Source organism: Oncorhynchus keta, chromosome 7 (genome assembly GCF_023373465.1).
Source record: "Oncorhynchus keta strain PuntledgeMale-10-30-2019 chromosome 7, Oket_V2, whole genome shotgun sequence".
Taxonomy (NCBI): Eukaryota; Metazoa; Chordata; class Actinopteri; order Salmoniformes; family Salmonidae; genus Oncorhynchus; species Oncorhynchus keta.
In genome coordinates this window covers 30676511-30698293 of record NC_068427.1, presented here as the reverse complement: position 1 = coordinate 30698293, position 21783 = coordinate 30676511, and the positions used below count along the sequence as shown (strand labels likewise).

Here is a 21783-nt window from a genome sequence, read left to right as displayed (position 1 = left end):
TCTCTCCAGTTTCTAGTTCCGACTACCACGTGAAAGTGGCATTATTCCTAGTTGAACAATAGCTCGATAATAGGCTCAATAACGCCATTCACAATTGAATATTTCTATTGCATTTCCTTCTGACATTTTGAAAGATTTTGTTGATGATTTTTAAAGTAGTTTGCGTCAGTTCAATCTCGTATTGGACTGGTGAAAAAAAGTGAACAGAAAGAAAGCCTAGGCAACTTTCACTTTCTGTTTCGCAGCAAATATATAGCCAGCAGGACATTGTTCCTCTGCGATTAACCTCAGTTGGTTTGGAGAGGATTTGTGGATGAGTCGTTTATGTAAGTAGGACCGACGAATGCTGTACCATAGCAGGAAACCATTACATTTTTGCAGACGAATTTCATAATGAAATTGTAGCTGTCATTGGACAATAATTTAACTTCATTTGAACTAAATGTTGGTATGCATATGGCTAAGCTGTTTCATGGTGAAGATCTTTTTAATAATATATTTGCATGGCATATGCAGTAGACTATTCACATTGTGAGCTTAATTTATAGAAGGAATCGATAATAAACGTATATAAATATTTCACCTGAACTATATTTAATTAATATTTATATTAAAGATTGCCTATTTCTGGGAGCTGTAGGCTAATCATCCTGTGAAATCCTTTGACGATGGATTCCCCAATGTGCCTCGTCGAAAACGCCGACGGCGAGCTTCATGTAGTTCCTGGTGCCATCAAGTACCTGATGGGTCTGAACCAGCAAGTCGTAGTGGTGGCGGTGGTCGGGCTGTACCGCACCGGCAAGTCCTACCTCATGAACAAGCTGGCTGGAAAGAGACAAGGTGAGACTGATGCTGAGAAACAAATCAAAATGTACAGACTGGTTTGACCATCAGCTGTACCTCAATAGTCAATGCCCAATTAAATGTTTATTTTCATCAGTACACACACTGGTTTAGAAATACATTGTATTACATTATTTTTTTCTGAAATTGGTCTTTGAAATATTGATTTAGGTTTTGCCCTTGGCGCCACCATCCAATCTAAGACTAAGGGAATCTGGATGTGGTGTGTGCCTCATCCTGAAAAAAGAGACCACACCCTGGTGCTGCTGGATACAGAGGGGCTGGGGGATGTGGAGAAGGTGAGAGGTCAAAGTTAAGTCTCTTTAGAATTCACATTACTAATCAGCACAGTGAACACATATCTAAACACACTCATATTTTAAATAATTTAATTACATTTCGCCAGATCACAAATACATGTTGCGGTTGTCATACTTGTTTCAGGGAGATTCTAAGAATGATGCCTGGATCTTCTCCTTGGCCATTCTGTTAAGCAGTACTCTGGTCTACAACAGTCGAGGGACCATCGACAATCAAGCCGTGGAGAACCTCCAGTATCCTTTAAACCAATATCAATTTGCCCATGGCAATCCTCCCAGTTTTCTTTCCTATTGACTTTGAAAGGTGGACAGGTCACATGGGTAGGGGATATTTCCCCCAACCAGACCATTTCTTGGAAGTCCCTCTCATATTGAAAGTGAAAGTGCTGTATGTTTGTATATCTATTGGATGCTGAGCAACATGTCCTTATAGACAGCGTTTAATTATGTGTTTGCAGAATGTTCAACTTTGTTGTATCCATTCCCTTAGGGGTTACTCAGTGCATGTGGACACAGTCCACTCAAAATGAAACTGAAATGACTTGTATGATATAACTGTTGAAAAGCAAGTCCTTGTACAACTGTAGCAGCTACTTTGGTAGCTTTTATCAGTCAATCCTCAACCGGCCCTAAAGATATGTGAGTGAGCTGACAGAGCGGATCAAGGTGAATTCTTCCAGTGCAGCTTCATCCTCTCACGATGATGAGGAAGCAGGGGACGCCCAGTTTGTGCAGTTCTTTCCAAATTTCGTGTGGACCATCAGAGATTTCACTCTACTACTCGAGATCGACGGTAGAAACGTCACCGAAGATGAGTATCTGGAGCATTCCCTGGAACTCAGAAAAGGTGACATTAGCACTAGCCACCGCCCCAATGATCAACTGTGCACAATGTCTCTAGAATAGTGCTCCCCATGAACATTTATACAAATGGAACAATCATTCTCACAAGAACAAAGAGGTTGAAAAACAAGAAGATTGATATTTGCTCTGACACTTGCTAAATTACACGTTATAAAATCATTCCCGTGAAAATGTATTGTAGGATTACACTCATAATCAAACAGACTCATAAATCAAGTGACACAATTATTTTATCCAGTTTGTTTATTGGTCATAAAGTCTTCTGCCTTAAGTTCATTTATGCATATCTCTATATATGCTTCTCTGTTAATGATTGTGTGTTTGGATGGTGAACTAAGGGCCAGTCTCCCAGACACAGATTAGGCCTCCAGACGAGATTCTCCATTGAACACACTTTTGTGTCCAGGACCAGGCCTAATCTGTGTCTGGGAAACTGGCCCTAAAAATAGACTAATGTCAACTGTAATGGTGAATGCTGACTATCATTCAGGTGGGGGTAAAAAGAACCTGATGTACAACCTCCCACGAGAGTGCATCCGGAACTACTTCCCCTCGCGCAAGTGCTTTGTATTCCCCACTCCTACAACTCCTGCCAACATGCCCCATCTGGATTCCATGGACGAGGCTGACCTCTGTGGAAGCTTCCGAAAGGTTGCAGATACTTTCTGCCGCTTCATTTTCCAGGAGAGCCGTACAAAAACTGTGAAAGGGGGCCACAAAGTAACCGGGAGAAGTAAGTCAAAAATCAGCAGATTCTGCACAGATGCATTGAATGTTTCAATAAGCATTTCTCTATGGCTGGCCATGCTTTCCTCCTGGATACCCCAACCCCTGCCAACAGCTCCGTACCCCCCGCAGCTACTTGCCCAAGCCTCCCCAGCTTCTCCTTCACCAAAATCCACACAGCAGATGTTCTGAAAGAGCTGCAAAACCTGGACCTGTACAAATCAGCTGGGCTAGACAATCTGGACCCTCTTTTTCTAAAATTATCCACCTCCATTGTTGCAACCCCTATTACCAGTCTGTTCAACCTCTCTTTCGTATTGTCCGAGGTCCCTAAAGATTGGAAAGCTGCCGCGGTCACATTCTAGACCCAAACTGTTACAGACCTATATCCTTCCTGCCCTGCCTTTCTAAAGTCTTTGAAAGCCAAATTAATAAACTGATTACTGACCATTTTGAATCCCACCGTACCTTCTCTGCTGTGCAGTCCTGTTTCCAAGCTGGTCACAGGTGCACTTCAGCCACGCTCAAGGTACTAAACGATATAACCGCCATTGATAAAAGACAGTACTGTGCAGCCGTGTTCACCGACCTGGCCAAGGCTTTCGACTCTGTCAATCACAGTATTCTTATCGGCAGACTCAACAGCCTTGGTTTCTCAAATGACTGCCTCGCCTGGTTCACCAACTACTTCTCAGACAGAGTTCAGTGTGTCAAATCGAAGGGCCTGTTGTCCGGACCTCTGGCGGTCTCTATGGGGGTGCCACAGGGTTCAATTCTCGGGCCGACTCTTTTCTCTGTATATATCAACGATGTCGCTCTTGCTGCGGGTGATTCCCTGATCCACCTCTATGCAGACGACACCATTCCGTATACATCTGGCCCTTCTTTGGACATTGTGTAAACAAACCTCCAAACGAGCTTCAATGCCATACAACACTCCTTCCGTGGCCTCCAACTGCTCTTAAACGCTAGTAGAACTAAATGCATGCTTTTCAATCGTTCGCTGCCCGACTAGCATCACTACTCTGGACGGTTCTGACTTAGAATATGTGGACAACTACAAATACCTAGGTGTCTGGCTAGACTGTAAACTCTCCTTCCAGACTCATATTAAACATCTCCAATCCAAAATTATATCTAGAATCGGGTTCCTATTTGGCAACCAAGCCTCCTTCACTCACGCCGCCAAACATACCCTCGTAAAACTGACTATCCTACCGATCCTCGACATCGCCGATGTAATTTACAGAATAGCCTCCATCACTCTAGTCAGCAAACTGGATGCAGTCTACCACAGTGCCATCTGTTTTGTCACCAATGCCCCATATACCACCCACCACCGCGACCTGTATGCTCTCGTCGGCTGGCCCTCGCTACATATCCGTCGCCAGACCCACTGGCTTCAGATCATCTATAAGTCTTTGCTAGGTAAAGCTCCGCCTTATCTCAGCTCACTGGTCACGATAACAACACCCACCTGTAGCACGCACTCCAGCAGGTATTTCTCACTGGTCATCCCCAAAGCAAACACTTGCTTTGGCCGCCATTCCTTCCAGTTCTCTGCTGCCAATGACTGGAACAAATTGCAAAAATTGCTGAAGCTGGAGACTTATATTTCCTTCATTAACTTTAAACATCAGCTATCTGAGCAGCTAACCGATCGCTGCAGCTGTACATAGCCCATCTGTAAATACCCATCCAATCTACCTACCTCATCCTCATATTGCTTTTATTTACTTTTCTGCTCTTTTGCACACCAGTATTTCTACTTGCACATCATCATCTGTACATCTATCACTCCAGTGTTAATTTGCTAAATTGTCATTACTTTTTATTGCCTTACCTCCTCATGCCATTTGCACACATTGTATATAGACTTTCTTTTTTTCTATTGTGTTATTGACTGTACGCTTGTTTATTCCATGTGTAACTTTTTTGTTTGTGTCGCACTGCTTTGCTTTACCTTGGCCAGGTCGCAGTTGTAAATGAGAACTTGTTCTCAACTAGCCTACCTGGTTAAATGAAGGTGAAATAAAAAACGAATCATAAAAAAATGTAGCCTATGTTATTGTACCACCAAATGTATACACTTATATTTTTCTTCCCGCCTCTATCTGATTGCAGTGCTCGGCCACTTGGTTAAAACCTATGTGGAGACCATAGCCAAAGGCTCTGTGCCCTGTCTGGAGAATGCGGTGCTGGCCATGGCTCAAATTGAGAACCAGGCTGCTGTGGACGAGGGCCAGGTAGTATACCAGAGGGGTATGGAGGAGGTGAAGGCCTTATTCCCTGTGGACATGGGTCAGATTTCAGCTCATCACCTCCGCTCAGACCACCAGACCACGCAGGCTTTCATGAAACGATCCTTCAAAGACGAAAATGGGGATTTCTTGAAAGCGTTGGCGGTAAGGGTCATCATTTCAGATCTGTGCCTGGTACAAACACTGCCTTAGTTCTTAACTCTGTCAAGGACCACTTTTTTAGAAATGCTTCCCTAAAACATTCTTGACTCCTGCAGGTGGCCATTGCAAAGCACTACGCTGACCTTCTCATCCAGAACGAGGATGCCTCAGAGAAGAAGTGTGTGGCTCTTCTGGAGAAGCTGTCTGCTCCGATGGCCCAGAAGATTAAGGAGGGGATCTATGCCACACCTGGAGGATATGAGCTTTACTGCAGTCACCATGACAACATGGTGGCACAGTACCGGGCCGAGCCTGATAAAGGAGTTAGGGTAAGAATCCTTGCTAGGGCTGAAACATTCATCAAAATATCCATATTAAACACTGGAGCTGTTCTCATCTTTCAGGCCGATCCACTTAGTTTCAATTTCGTAGATGGATTGCTGTTTCTATCAACCTCTTATGATTTATTTACCTTTATTTAACTAGGCAAATCAGTTAAGATTAGCTTCCATGTTAGCTTCCATCTGTAGCATCATACCAGAAACAGATTGCCATCAACCAATGATAAAACATGTAGCCTTTGGGGGTGTTTTCTACAGGCTGAGGAGATTCTTGAGCAGTTCCTGAGGGATAAGAGTCTAGAGAAGAATTCCATCCTGCAAGCTGACAAAAAATTGACAGAAAATGAGAAAAAGATCCACGGTAAGTCCAAAATATAGCATTGGGATGTTATTATCTGGTTGCATTCATTTTTCTGGTTGGAGTGACTTCCCACAATAAATTGGTGATAATCTTGCACGAAGTCAACAAAGATCTGGGATGTTTGAAAGAGTAATCTAAAAGGTATGGCCTACTCCAGAACATGGAAAAGATCAGGGGCTGTCTGACTCCATATGAGAGAGAACATGAGTAGTCCAGAAGCTAGAGTGTTTTCCTACCTCAACTCTTCCTTTGGACCATGCAGAGGAGAAGGAGAGATCAGCTGTGCTGGAGCAGGAGAAGAAGGCTGCTGAAGAGAAACGGTTGGAGATGGAGCGCACCATGGAGGACGATCGCAGAAGCAAAGATGAGAAGTTGAAGCAGATGGAAGAGAAGATGAAGGAGGAGATGAAGCAACAGGAACGGGACTTCCACAGGGCCTTGGAGTGCAAGATGCAGGAGCAGAAGGATCTGCTGGAGAAGGGTCACAAGGAGAAGGCTGACTTAATGAGACAGGAGATAGAGGAGTTCAAGAAGAGCAACAAACCTGAGAAGGAAGGAGGTGGTTTCCTTGAGTCTACAGTCATGCCTGTTCTTCGACTTGGATTGGACGCTGCCAACACTTTCTTTCAATATAAGCTCATGAGGGGAGCTTTTATGAAGTAGAAACATTGTGTATTACTTGAGCATGTACACATTTGCGGAAAGTAAAGTTGATAGCCATGCTTAGTATCAGTATAAGCTTTATATGCAAGAGCAATGTATTATTTTTCTCATACAGTATATGTATTTACAGATTTTGGTGAAATTATCACTGTACTAGTATAGCGCTTAAATCTAGAGGCTTTAATGAAAACATTTCTAGACTAACTAAGACTTTTCTTTAATCATAATATACACTGAACAAAAATATAAAAGCAACAATTTCAAAGATTTTACTGAATTACATCCAGATGGGGCATGAAATCAATCAACTGAAATAAATTCATTAGCCCTAATCTATGGATTTAACATGACTGGGAATGCAGATATGCATCTGTTGGTCACAGATACCTTAAAAAGAGTAGGGTGTAGACCAGGAAACCAGTCAGTATCTGGTGTGACCACCATTTTCCTCATGCAGCACAACACATCTTTGCATAGAGTTGATCAGTCCATTGATTGTGGAATGTTGTCCCACTCCTCTTCAATAGCTGTGTGAAGTTGCTGGATGTTGGCAAAAACTGGAACACAATGTCGATCCAGAGCGTCCCAGAACTGGGACATTTTCAACTTCCAAAAATTGTGTTCAGATCCTAGCGACACGGGCCGTGCATTATCATGCTCAAACATGAGGTGATGACCGCGGATGAATTGTACGACAATAGGCCTCAGGATCTCATCACAGTTTCCCTGTGCATTCAACTTGCCATCGATAAAATGCAATTGTGTTTGTTGTCCGTTGCTTATGCTGGCCCAAACCATAACCCCACCGCCACCATGGGGCACTCTGTTCACAACGTTGACATCAGCAAGCCGCTCGCCAACACGACACCCTACATGCTGTCTGCCATCTGCCCTGTACAGTTGAAACTGTGATTCATCGGTGAAGAGCACACTTCTCCAGCATGCCAGTGGTCATCGAAGGTGGCCAAACTGCAGTCAGGTCAAGACCCTGTTGAGGATGACGAGCATGCAGGTGAGCTTCCCTGAGACAGTTTGTGCAGAAAGTGGATGTGGAGGTCCTGGGCTGGTGTGGTTACATGTGGTCTGCAGTTTTGAGGCCGGTGAGACATACTGATATTGAACATTCAATTCTCTGGCAACAGCTCTGGTGGACATTCCTGCAATAAGCATGCCAATTGCATGCTCCCTCGACTTCAGACATCTGTGGTGTTGTGTAACAACTGCTCATTTGAGTGGCCTTTTATTGTTGCCAGCACAAGGTGCATCTCTGTAATGATCATGCTGTTTAATCAGCTTTTTGATATGCCACACCTGTCAGGTGGATGGATTATCTTGGCAAAGGAGAAATGGTCACTAACAGGGATGTAACAAATTTGTACAAAATAATTGAGAGAAATATGCTTTTTATGTGTATGGAACATTTCCAGCTGATTTTATTTCAGCTCGTGAAATATGGGATCAACACTTTACATGTTGCGTTTCTATTTTTGTTCAGTCTTGTTTTTATGGTCTTATATTCTTTGAGAACGTTGTCTATTGAAGCAAAATATGAGTCATTTGGATATTATCATTTTAAGTTGTTTATAAAATGCTTATCAGTTTATAAATAAATTGTTTTGAATCCACTTTGAATCTTTTAGTGTTTATGTAAGTAGTAGTAGTCTGTTACTGACTCGCATCTGGAAAACCCCATTTATGCATTCGAGGCCTGACGCACCTCTTTTTGCTATTATATATTTTTCATTGAACGTACAATCTACCTGCAGTGAGTCGCTCAACATTTAAATTACATTCAGTCATCTAACAGACTCCCATCCACAGCGACCCACAATATCAACCAGGGTCCACGCCCCGCCAAAGGGCACGTCTGCAGATCTTCCACTAAGTCCAAATGGGGACCCGAACCAGCCACCTATCGGCCACTGGCCCAAGCTCCCAAACGCTAACCCTCCAAGTTCCCCCCAACATTTCCCCGACAGCTGCCTCTTAACCATCCAAGACGTCACCCCCCTCCCCCAAGCCACCAACAAAATTAACAAAAGAGAAAAACAAAGGAAAACAACAATGCAAAAATGAAAGTCATCAACCCTCTTACTTTTATCTCAGGTACTGGGTCACATTTTGGTGTTCAAATGGTTTTCAGACCATGAATCCATCAGTTTGCACTTGAGAAATAGCCATTGGCTACTGTCTTTTCTGACACAGAGGAGCAAGAGAAGAGAGCCATGGCTGAACAGGCAGTGAAGATGGAGGCAGAGAAACAGCACCAGTTAGAGAAACTGATCCAGGAGAGGGAGAGGAGTCATCAGGAGGGAATCTGTCAGCTAGAGGTATGTATGAACACTGGGAAGCTATACTATACCATATCTCATAAAATTATATTTTATATTTTTTAACTATAACCACAGATTGTAGTAACTGAGGGAGGTAAACACAGTAGTCTTTGAGAAGATGCAGATTGCTTTTTATGTTGTCCCTCTGTGATTTTAGACTAAGATGGTCCAGGAGGCGAAGGAGAAGCAACATGAGTTGGAGAGAGCGCTAGATAGCAAGCTCCGTGAGCAAGAAAATCTGATGGCTAAGGGCTTCACAGAGAAAGAGGCAGCCATGAAGGAGGAGATACAGAGCCTGAGAGAGAAGGGGGAGGAGAAGGAAGAGCAGTCTCGTAACTTCAGAGCCATAGCACAGGGTGTCATGGAGAGTGTCAGCAATGGCTTAGGTCACTACTTTAACTATAAGAAAGCCCGTGAGCAATGCAAGGCGCTTGTGTTCAAGGAGCAGGTCAGATTCAATCTCAAATCAGGTGCGGTTGGCAATATCCCTGATAAGGAGGGCATGACACTCAAGCAAGACAAGACGGCCACGCCCAAACTCGAAACGGGAGCAGTTGGCAACTCTAAAGACACAACTCTGCCCAAAGTCAACACAGGTACAACTAGCAAAAGCCCTGGCTCAGAGGTGTAAAGGATTCACCAGAGATTGGTCAATGGTCCAGATCAGCAGCCACACCTTTCTCCAGTCTCAACATTAACCAGAAGAGCTACTAGGAAATAGTGCAACAGAAAGACTGCTGTGCAACAACAGCACAATGGGGCCAAACCAGCTGTGACTTCACAGACGTCAGTTCCTCAGTTTATAACCATTGATTTCTCATTCTGATAATATTACGTCATATTTAAAAGTTATTATAGATCAATCTTTAAATTGGAGAGTTAATTTGTGTTTTGTTCTTGGATGTAGTGTAAAATAAATGAGCTTGCTGAACTTGTCGAGGTCAAATGTGTTGTTCTATATTACACGTAAGGCTAGAATGGAACTGCTCATCTTCAATGAGTTTTTCACTTCAGGGTTGACCATTATCATGTTTTGTAATTGTGATTTCTTTTTGAATAAACCTTGTTTCATCTCTATTCGATAACTTTTCACATTTTCTCTGATAGGGTTAAGGATGACGCTAAACCTGTTTAAATAGAGTTATTGATCAACGGGGAGAACTGATGAACTGAACACCAGCTGAATCTCTACATGGAAACAAAAGCACAAGCATTCACATGAAAAAGAGACACATCCTGTCTTTCAGTCACCTCATATCAATTTAATCAACTACAAACGTGTACATCAGCAGCAGGACAAGAGGAACTGTAATTAATGAATTATGTAATTATATCTCTACTCAGATGATCAGTACCCAGATCAGCTTTAGGGCACGGACGAGACATGCAGTAATGATATTCCTATAGGACTAATGATCTTCATTAATCTGCTGCTTGGACACACCACACACATCAATACCCGAGGCGAATGCCACAAAGCAGGATCAAGGAGTTATCCACCTTATTTTGATAAACAGATTTTTTTTTTCTTTTGGAAAAGTTTTATTAACACATTTCCCTTAAACAGCTCATACATTTTTACATCATTTATACACATAAAAACGGCAACAAAGCATAAAACACAGCATTTGAAAGTTACATTTAAATTTGTTAAAAAGTATGTGTTGTTAAAATCAATGAAAGCAACCATGAATAAAAGTACTTTCCTTGTAAACATCAAATCTGTAAAAGCCATTTAAAATGTGTACTAATGATCTAACAAAGGTAAAACATTTTTAAAACATGTTAAAAAGTAACTTTGTATCCTTACATTATTCTTACTACCATACCATTTATTTATTGCTTGCCGGGGACTGGGGGTGATGGTTGGGAAGGGGCAGATGCAGACACCTGGTTAGCAAGTTGATGTTTTGTGCAGTTCTGCCTTTGTCTAGCCGTGGGCCGCTCTCCCGACTAGATTCCCACCAGCCCTCTGTAGTGCTTGTGTCTGTGTAGGTGTGCGTACATATAATTACTATTTGTACTTTATTACTATTTTCTCTTAGCATTTTAGTATTATGCATGTGTTATATTTTAAATCAGTGTAGATTGTTATTCTGGGGTATGAATGTTTGTATGTGTATATGTGCATATGGATGTATTTACATATTTTTTAAATATACATTTTTATATATGATTTTTTTGTGTGGGTATGTATGTATTGTGGCAAAGAAGGGGGTCGAGTGATAAATGGCAGATATGTGAGAGCAGAACTAATAAACGGGCTCTGCCCAATCACTAAAATGGCCACCCCTGTCAGAACTGCAGATCACAAAATGGCCAACCGCCAAAACTACAAGTACCAGAAGCAAGGGGAACCCTCAGAAGGTGGAGCCGACCCAGAGATAAAGGGTCAAGGAAAACCAGGAAGAGGAAGAGAGAGGGCTGGAAGAATCTATGAACAATATAGAAAGAGACAATAGAGATTGGCTGGATTTACCGTGTATGAGCTGGATTGTTTTGGACTTACCTGTTGGTATTTGGACCTGGACCTACCGAGAACCCGATTTGTGTACCGAACCCTGCTATCCTTGACCTCGCCTACGGCCTGGGTGGACCAGGACGGAGAAACAAACACACAGGTACTGTCCTGTTCGAAAGAACTCTCATTCTTGGGTGATTTGGTGACAGTTTACCACTTAATTTGTGACAAACGCTCCTAACCTTGAAGAGGATTGCCACACGTGGTGGAGAATGTGGGCATGGACTAACCATACCACTGGTTAGGTAGAAGAAAAATAAAAATGTTCAGTTAGCACTCCATTGGGGAGTCAGGTTTTTTTTTTGTGGCTTTGTTTGGTTAGGACAGTTTCTCAGGAAAATGAGTATGGAGGGAGCCATACAGGCCCTGTTACAAGCGACGGCCGCCCAACAAGAGGCAACTAGAGCTCAACAAATAGCTCATCAGGATGCAATGCGAATGTATCAGGACACGTTACAGGTCCAGCACCGCACCAACCAGCTGCTCAGAGAAGAGCAAGAGAGAAACACTCGGGAGTTAAGAGAAGGCCTAAAGGGGCTAGCGGACCAAATTGGGGCTCAATTACCAGCTGCAAATACCCAGAGGCGGGCCAATAATTTTCTTCAGAAAATGACAGCACAGGATGATGTGGAAGCATATCTTACCACCTTCGAAAGGACAGCAGAGAGGGAGAAGTGGCCGAAAGAAGAATGGGCAGGGCTTTTGGCACCATACCTGGCAGGGGACGCTCAAAAAGCGTATTTTGACCTGGAGTTGAAAGATGCACATGATTACGATAAGGGAGATATCCTGACTAGACTGGGAGTGACCGATACTGTGAGGGCACACCGCTTCCACCAGTGGTCCTACCGACCGGGACAACCCCCACGAACACAGATGTTCGACTTGATTCACCTGGCACGGAAATGGTTGCCAACAGAGACCCGGTCATCCGCCGAGATCGTAGATACCATCGTGCTCAACCAGTAGAGGTCTACCCCAAGAAGGGAGACGATGGGTTGGCCAGAACGATGTACTTTCCGCCAACCATCTCGTGGGCCTGGTTGAACGGTATTGAACGGCAGGAACAGCTGAGCAGGCACCGGAGGAAAGATTCCCGTTCCCCAGGCCTGGGCGAACCAGCGGACAGGGTAAGGCTGTCCCAACATATGGAGGGGAAAGAGAGCAGCGTGGGGCCATGAGGAAATAATCAGAATCAGGCCGAGACACTAAGGTGTCGAGGGGGCCACCCCTCGAACCCCTATTATCTGTTACACTTGTAATCAACCGGGATATATTGCAGCCTACTGCTCTATTAAAGAAGAGCCAATGCAATGTAACCTCTGTGAAAATGAAGATGATATATGGTATGCATGTCCTGTTGTAACCACTGTACTTGAAAGATCAAGAAACAAACATATGTGCAGGGTGAAGGTTGAAAGGAAAGAGGTTGAAGCACTGCTGGATTCCGGCAGTATGCTAACCCCGGTTGTTGCAAGCCTAGTGCCGAATCATAAACTGGATACAAGACAGGATGTCAGTGTTACATGCATTCATGGGGATACCCGTCTGCACGGCCTTAGTGAGCATACAAACAGAGGACGGTCTGCTGGATTATGAGGTCGGCGTGGTCCCAAAGATGCCATATGATGTAATATTGGGTAGAGACTTTCCTAACTTTGCAAAGTTAGGCCACAATAATGGCATATTTGAGAAGCCAACAACCCTGACTAAGCAGGAAGAAGCATGGGACCTTCAACCAAAGCCAAGAAAGGAGGTCTCCCAGGGGACAACATCACAGGTGCTAGTAGGGGAGGAGGAGGATGAAGTGGCAAACCTCGCTGATAACGAACAGCCCGGTACTAGTGGGGCTGGGGTCGATCTGAATTCAGAGGACGACGATCTAGAACCAGCAGACCTGGCAGGGTCCTTGACGAATTTTGGGACGGCCCAAAACCAGGATCCGACCCTGCAGCAAGCCAGAGCAGATGTGCAGGTCGTAGATGGTACTCCCATAAATGTTGGGATAGCACCGGCAGTGCTAAGCAATATAATCTTGAGGCTATACCTTGCTTATCTCTGGGATTGACCCAGGATGACGCTTAAATGCGCAATATTTTTAAGTTGCAACTTATTCTGTTTAGGTTTATTAGATGCTAACTGAACACTTTATTCGCGGGAGCCTCCTTAGTTCATATGTTAGTAGAAGTTCTAGGATAGTGAGAGGTGAACGTATAGTTGGGATTTTATTTTTGTTTTACCTCTTGTTCGAGGTCGTGCTGTGCATCTTTGGCATCGGCCAGACAATGTGTTTATTATTTTTATTTTTCCTTTTTTTCTCTCCCGTTTGTGCATGCCTGTTAATGGGTTGATGGGGGGGTAAGTGTTGGGGTAATTAGGGGAACAGGGTGGGAAGTAAAGGTGCTTGCAGGGGGAGGGGTGGGATACTGCTCGGGTGTAGGTGCTACATATGCTGATAGTGATGGTTTGGTGCGCTTTCTTACCTTTTTATCAAGTTACATGTTATGCAGGCCACCATAGGAACTACAAATTAGAGGAGGGCGGGGCTTACATTCACTTCCTGGAATGTCAAGGATTTAAACGAACAAATTAAGAGAGGCAAGGTCCTAGCCCACTTGAAAGCACTCTCGTCTGATATTATATTTTTGCAAGAAACCCATCTGAAAAATAACTCTCATAGCAGACTTAAGTGTAGGTGGGTGGGGCAAGTGTATCACTCTAACTTCTTTGCCAAAACGAGAGGCACAGCGATTCTGGTACGGAAAGGAATTCCCTTTCTACACAAAACCACTATTGCGGATAAAGAGGGTCGGTATGTGATCATAATAGGAGAAATCCACTCTACCTCAGTAACTCTACTAAATATCTATGGGCCAAACATTGATAACCCCTCTTTTTTCAAAAGAGTCCTTGCCCTGATTCCAGATATCTCCCATACCAACCTGGTCATTGGAGGGGACCTTAACTGTGTGCTAGACCAATATTTGGATAGAACCTCTACCCGGCGAACCCCTACCTCCTATTCAAGTGAATTCTTGAATACCTACATAAAAAATGCAAACTTATTTGATATATGGAGGATCGCTAACCCTACGGGTAGGGAATACTCCTTTTACTCTCATGTTCACAATGTTTACACTCGAATTGACTACTTTTTGGTGGATGCTAGACTACTCCCCTATACCTTTAATGTGAGGTATCATGATATTATAATCTCGGACCACAGTCCACTCACCTTCTCCCTGAGATTAGGTGACATTGTACCAAACGAGAGGGTCTGGAGGTTGAATCCTCAGCTACTCACAGAACCAACATTCTGTGAATATCTTAAAGACCAAATACATTTTTTATTTGATACCAACGACAACACAGAGACCTCCCCAGCATTATTGTGGGAAACACTGAAGGCTTATCTGAGAGGCTGTATCATCTCCTTTCAGGCTGCCAGGAGTAGGCAAAACAGAGGAAAACTGGAAGAACTGGAGGGACAAATTCACTTACTGGATAGGGAGAATGCTAACCATCCATCTACGGAGAAACATAAAAAAATTACCTCTTTCAAATTTGAATATAATCAGATTCTCTCAGCTAAAATTGCTAAATCTTTTCTCTGCCAAGCAAAAATATTTTGAGTTTGGTGACAAACCACACAAATTACTCGCCAGACAACTTCGAAAAAATGTGAGTGACCGAATGATTCACAAAGTTAAATCTGCATCTGGGGAATTACTCTCTTCCCCCAAAGACATCAATGACAGATTCCGGCAGTTTTATGAGACTCTATATACATCTAAAGCGGATCCTAACTCCTTAATTATGCAAACATTTTTAGAGGACTGTAATCTTCCCGCCTTGAACCAGGAAGATTCTAACTTCCTGAATAAGGAAATATCTCTTGATGAAATTCGAGAAACAATTAAATCTCTAAAGAGTGGCAAGACCCTGGGCCCAGATGGATACCCTGGTGAATTCTATAAAACATTCAGCAACATGCTCTCTCCCTACCTGCACAAAATGTTGGTTCAGGCCAATGAGGATGGAGCTCTCCCTTCTACTTTGGACGAAGCGTTCATTACAGTTAAACATAAGAAGGGAAAGATCCAGAAGAGGTAGGGTCATACAGACCAATATCTCTCCTTAATACAGACCAAAAGATTTGAGCAAAAACTCTGGCTAACAGGCTTAGCACTTTAATTGGCAAATTGGTCCATTCGGATCAGACCGGCTTTATCCCTAAAAGAAACTCATTCTTCAATCTCAGGCGCCTCTTCAATATTATGTATTCTCAGAGGTTACCCAACGTGGACCTTGCCGTCATATCTCTTGACGCCGAAAAGGCCTTTGACCAAGTTGAGTGGCCCAAGTTGAGTGGCCCTATCTATTCAAGGTCCTACAGAAATGTAATATTGGAGATGGGTTCATAAATTGGATCCAGCTTTTATATAGGAACCCCTGTGCCAGAATACTCACTAACCAATCATTGTCGCCCCGATTTAACCTTTAGGCAGGGTTGTGCGCTGTCGCCTATGCTCTTCACCCTAATTATCAAACCGCTCGCTCAGACGATTAGATCTCATGCAGCAATACACGGCTATAATACTAAAGATACTCTAAATAAGATTTCCCTATACGCAGATTACATCCTCCTCTATGTAACAGAACCCCAGGCTAGTATCCCAGCTATTCTTGATGTGATCAATTTGTTTGGTACCTTCTCAGGATACAGAATAAATTGGAACAAGAGTGAATTAATGCCCATACGGTCGCAAAACACCTCCTGGCTAGAACATCTCCCATTTAAGTTATCTTCAGAAAAATGTACCTACCTAGGAATTGTAGTTACCAAACAATACTCCTTACTATTTAAAGAGAATTTCCCCTCTCTGATACAACCTCAAGGAAAACATACTATTTTGGAGAACTCTCCCAATTTCTCTGCTCGGAAGAATTAATGCCATTAAAACGGTCTTCCTCCCACAACTGCTCTACCTATATCAGAACATCCCAGTACCTAAATCCTTTCATAAACAACTGGACTCAATTATCAATCCTTTCATCTGGGATTATAAAACACACAGGATAGGTAAAAAACACCTCTGTAAATCCGAGATGGAAGGAGGATTGTCTCTCCCAAATTTTACATTTTATTACTGGGCCGCTAACCTCCGCGTTGTTACGTTTCTGCTGGATGACGCACTTCTGTCATCCAGCTGGCTTAGTATGGAGCGTGAGGAGTGTCACCCCTTCTCTATTGGCACTGTGATTTTGTCGCCTGTCAATCTGGAGATGTCACTTTATTGTAACAGTCCTATTGTACATAGCACAGTCTGAATCTGGAAGCAAATTAAAGTCCACTTTGAGCTTAGACCAATGTCATTCATGCTCCCTGTCGCCAGGAATCCCTCCTTTGCCCCCTCTAACCTTGATAATACCTTTGAGCGATGGGGAGAGTTGGGGATAAGTACCATAGGGGATTTATACATAGAAGGGACCTTTGCTTCCTTTGAGTTGCTGAGGGAAACTTATAATCTTCCCAGAAGTAATTTTTTCAGATACCTACAAATTAGAGACCACGTTAGAAAACACCTCCCAACATTTGGGAATGCTAAACCTTCCATGTTTGATGGATGCATAAAAATATGTCCCACCTCAGATAAACTGATATGATGCTTTTCAATCTGTTAGCACACCTTCTACAGATGCCATCAAGGCAAAATGGGAGGAAGAACTTGGGACTGACATCTCGGTGGCAGACTGAGAAGAGAGCTTGGAGTATATCCACACGTGCTCTATTAATTCCAGACATCGTCTCATACAATTCAAGGTATTACACAGATTACACTATTCCAAAACTAAACTGCATAGGAAATTTCCTGATAAATCCCCTACATGTGATAAATGTCAGGCTGCGCAGGGTACACTACTCCACTGCTTTGCCCTATGCTCTAGCTTGCATGGTTATTGGTGTGGAATTTTTGGGATCCTCTCTGAAGTTTTAGAGACTTCAATAGATCCAGACCCGCTTCTGATAATCCTGGGAGTATCTGAGTCCCTAAACGGATTAACCAACCCCCAAAAACAACTAATATGTCGTGTTTTGTATTATTTGTTTTGCACCCAGAACTCTGGGTCTTGTTGTTCCTGTATGCTCTTCTATGTTTAGATAATAATTGTATACCTGTCTTGTATACCTATACACCATTCTTGTGTGTGTTTAATAAAAAATATTTGAAACAGAAAAAGTCACTTTGTTAAAAGGCTGTCTTCGAGAATTATTTATTTCAGCTTTTATTTCGTTCATTTACATTCCCAGTGGGTCAGAAGTTTACATACACTCAATTAGTATTCGGTGGCAATTCCTTTAAATGGTTTAACTCGGGTCAAACATTTCAGGTAGCCTTCCACAAGCTTCCCACTAGCTTCTATGGGATATAGGTCCAATACCTTGACTTTGTTGACCTTAAGCATTTTGCCACAACTTTGAAAGTATGTCTCAAGAATGTCTCAAAGATGTTGTTTCAATATATCCACATAATTTTACTTCCTCATGACGCCATCTATTTTGTGAAGTGCACCAGTCCCTCCTGCAGCAAAGCTCCCCCACAACATGAAGCTGCCACCCCCGCACTTCACGGTTAGTTAGGTGGTGTTCTTCGGCTTACAAGACTCCCACTTTTTCCTCCTAACATAACGATGGTCCTTATGGCCAAACAGTTCTATTTTTGTGTCATCAGACCAGAGGACATTTCTCCAAAAAGTATCATCTTTGTCCCCATGTGCAGCTGCAAACTGTAGTCTGGCTTTTTTATGGCAGTTTTGGAGCAGTGGCTTCTTCCTTGCTGTGCAGACTTTCAGGTTATGTCAATATAGGACTTGTTTTTACTGTGGATATAGATACTTTTGTACCTGTTTCCTCCAGCATCTTCACAAGGTCCTTTGCTGTTGTTCTGGGATTGATTTGTACCTTTCGCACCAAAGTACGTTCATCTCTAGGAGACAGAACGCTTCTCCTTCCCTAAGCGGTAATGACGGCTGTGTGGTCCCATGGTGTTTATACTTGCGTACGATTGTTTTGTACAGATGAACGTGGTACCTTCAGGCGTTTGGAAATTGCTCCCAAGGATGAACCAGACTTGTGGAGGTCTACAATTTATTTTCTGAGGTCTTGGCTGTTTACCTTTGATTGTCCCATGATGTCAAGCAAAGAGGCACTGAGTTTGAAGGTAGGCCTTGAAATACATCAACTGGTACACCTCCAATTGACTCAAATGATTTCAAGTAGCCTATCAGAAGCTTCTAAAGCCATGACATAATTTTCTGGAATTTTCCAAGCTGTTTAAAGGCACAGTCAACTTAGTGTATGTAAACTTCTGACCCACTGAAATTGTGAAACAATGAATTAGAAGTGAAATAATCTGTCTGTAAACAATTGTTGTAAAAATGACTTGTGCCATGCACAAAGTAGATGTCCTAACTGACTTGCCAAAACTATAGTTTAACAACAGATTTTGGGGAGTGGTTGAAAAACTAGTTTTAATGACTCCAACCTAAGTGTATGTAAACTTCCGACTTCAACTGTATATATATGTTCCTATTCATTGAACAAGTAAACTTTTAGTACAATAGGTGTGTGTGTGTGTCCGTGTGTTTAGTGCAGATGTATTGGAGGAGCTGTTTAATCTCACTTAATCCTACAGGGTTCTCCTGTCCTCTGACGACCTCTGCGTAGCTGCGCTGGTCCTGCTGTTGGACCCTGTGGAGTGGAGGGGGGCCAGGTCTGGGCCGTGGGGCTTCCTCTCTGGTCTGGTAGAGGTGGTAGTCTGATGCGGGATAGTAGGCTGGGCCCGGTCCAGCCTGGCTAAGCCAATAGATGTGGTGATGCTTTGGTGGTGGGTGGGGCCTGTGGGGTGTGCTGGGTCTGGTGGTGGGTTGAGAGGGCCTGGGGCTCCTTGGTGGTGCAGTGGTCTGGTAGGGGTCTCTGGGTGGTCCTCTGCGGCATGGGATGTTTGTCTACCAAGTGCCACGTCCTTTAGAGACTTGGCACACATTCCCTACTGTCTGCTTCCTCAGGTGGTGCAGATGCTCTGGGGTGATTGTTGGGTGAGCAACGTGTACGTTCGGGAGTAGGCCACACCCTCTGGTGATGTCAGCGGTGACTTTCTGAATGGTATGGGGATCAAAGTTTTTGCGGGGCAGCAGAGTGGAGATTTTGATGTGGGAGTTGGGGAACCACTCAAAGGCCCTCTCTGCTACTCTGTTGACTAGAGCTGCCTACTCTCTTCTGCTCCTCTTGTAGGTTGTTGGTGCCGGTGTGAATAATCATCTGGACTGGTGTGCCAAAGTCAGACTGGGACAGGATGTGGAGTGCATCCTGTGTTTTTGGACACCATATTTTGGACACCTTGTGGTGGGGGAAGAGTTTATCCTCTTGGATGAATTTCCCATTTGAGTCAATGGGGATGGCCAAATCAGTGGGTTTTACGGTCTGGGGCTGGGGTACACAGGGCCTGTGTACAAGGAAGGGTGTGTGGGGGTGTGTCAAGGGGGGGCCGGAGAGCTTCTTTCTGTAGTAGGTGTCCCCATGTGAGCCTCTGGTCTTGGCTCTGGTGGTGGTAGGCAAGCAGGGGGGAGGATATACCTGTTGTAGTGCCGTTCTGGCACATGTTTACCGTCAGAAACCTGTTTTCCTGATCCTTCTCGCTGTCCTCAAAAATGCCTTCTCTTGCAGATGCCTTTCTTTGTTGTATAGCTGAAATGTCTGGTTACAGCTGTATGCCAGGCAGTAGTGTGATCTGTGTAAAATAACAGGTTTGCAACAGTCCTGTTGTGTGAGCAGTCGGCAAATAAAGTTTCCAGGTTCTCCCTCAGAATTCTGTGTCTAAAATAGATTCTTCCCTTCTCTGATTTAATTCTATTGAGAATTTTCCAGAACATGTGTGGCCATTATACATTTCAGGATAGTCAGCAAAACTAGTGCACTCTATATGTGCTCTGGGTCATTAGACACCATTAGACATGCACCTGTTGGGGAGTGGACAGGACTGGTTATTCCTGTAACTGTGTTATGGCCTGATATACTGTTGCTATGGTTACACCGCTTGTGTCTTTTCCAGAACATGGGTGTCCATGAGTTAGCAGGATGACATGTCTGGTTATTTCTGTAAAGTGCCAAGGACTGGTCCTACATGCATGCAATTGTCTTAGTGGAGAACATATGTCTTTTTGAACTACTTTTTGAACTATTGCTGTGGCTCTACTGTTTCCATGCCCTAATATAAAACCAAACTAAACTTAGTGCAAGGCAATAAGATAATGGTGGTTTACCTCCACTGTATTCACATCCTACCATACCTTTGTCTGTACATTATACCTTGATGCTATTTTATCGCCCCCAGAAACCTCCTTTTACTCTCTGTTCCAGACGTTCTAGACGACCAATTCTTATTGCTTTTAGCCGTAACCTTATTCTTCTCCTCCTATGTTCCTCTGGCGATGTAGAGGTGAATCCAGGCCCTGCAGTGCCTAGCTCCACTCCTATTCCCCAGGCGCTCTCTTTTGATGACTTCTGTAACCGTAATAGCCTTGGTGTCATGCATGTTAACATTAGAAGCCTAAGTTTGTTCTATTCACTGCTTTAGCACACTCTGCCAACCCGGATGTTCTAGCTGTGTCTGAATCCTGGCTTAGGAAGACCACCAAAAATTCTGAAATTTTAATTCCAAATTACAACATTTTCAGACAAGATAGAACTGCCAAAGGGGGCGGTGTTGCAATCTACTGCAAAGATAGCCTGCAGAGTTCTGTCCTACTATCCAGGTCTGTACCCAAACAATTTGAACTTCTACTTTTAAAAATTCACCTCTCTAAAAAAACAAGTCTCTCACCGTTGCCGCCTGCTATAGACCACCCTCTGCCCCCAGCTGTGCTCTGGACACCATATGTGAACTGATTGCCCCCCCCATCTATCTTCAGAGCTCGTGCTGCTAGGCGACCTAAACTGGAACATGCTTAACACCCCAGCCATCCTACAATCTAAACTTGATGCCCTCAATCTCACTCAAATTATCAATGAACCTACCAGGTACCCCCCCAAAGCCTTAAACACGGGCACCCTCATAGATATCATCCTAACCAACTTCCCCTCTAAATACACCTCTGCTGTCTTCAACCAAGATCTCAGCGATCACTGCCTCATTGCCTGCATCCGTAATGGGTCAGCGGTCAAACGACCTCCACTCATCACTGTAAAACGCTCCCTGAAACACTTCAGCGAGCAGGGCTTTCTAATCGACCTGGCCGGGGTATCCTGGAAGGATATTGATCTCATCCCGTCAGTAGAGGATGCCTGGATATTTTTTTTAAATGCCTTCCTAACCATCTTAAATAAACATGCCCCATTCAAGAAATTT

General features: G+C 43.5%; 1 protein-coding gene across 4 annotated transcripts; it reads left to right on the top strand.

The window, feature by feature from the left end:
• The first annotated feature begins 179 nt into the window (after window positions 1-179).
• On the top strand, window positions 180-9930 carry LOC118386284 (guanylate-binding protein 1-like). Of its 4 annotated transcripts, XM_035773913.2 has the most exons (12): window positions 180-326; window positions 641-840; window positions 1015-1142; window positions 1288-1397; window positions 1799-2010; window positions 2518-2760; window positions 4878-5158; window positions 5272-5484; window positions 5755-5857; window positions 6120-6416; window positions 8744-8850; window positions 9011-9930. In XM_035773913.2, the coding sequence occupies exons 2-12, from the start codon at window positions 669-671 to the stop codon at window positions 9482-9484; spliced, it is 2340 nt and encodes a 779-aa protein (XP_035629806.2). In that variant the 5' UTR covers window positions 180-326; window positions 641-668; the 3' UTR covers window positions 9485-9930. The 4 variants fall into 4 exon arrangements, with proteins under 4 accessions (XP_035629806.2, XP_035629804.2, XP_052378530.1 ...); XM_035773911.2 differs by lacking the exon at window positions 6120-6416 and having other exon boundaries at window positions 8726-8850; XM_035773912.2 differs by lacking the exon at window positions 6120-6416 and having other exon boundaries at window positions 308-326; window positions 617-840; window positions 8726-8850.
• Window positions 9931-21783: the final 11853 nt, after the last annotated feature.

Coding starts and splice junctions, on each gene's coding strand:
- LOC118386284 (XM_035773913.2), top strand. CDS start 669: ATGGATTCCCCAATGTGCCTCGTCGAAAACGCCGACGGCGAGCTTCAT. Junction 1,143..1,287: donor GGCTGGGGGATGTGGAGAAG/GTGAGAGGTCAA, acceptor TACTTGTTTCAG/GGAGATTCTAAGAATGATGC. Junction 2,011..2,517: donor TTCCCTGGAACTCAGAAAAG/GTGACATTAGCA, acceptor ACTATCATTCAG/GTGGGGGTAAAAAGAACCTG.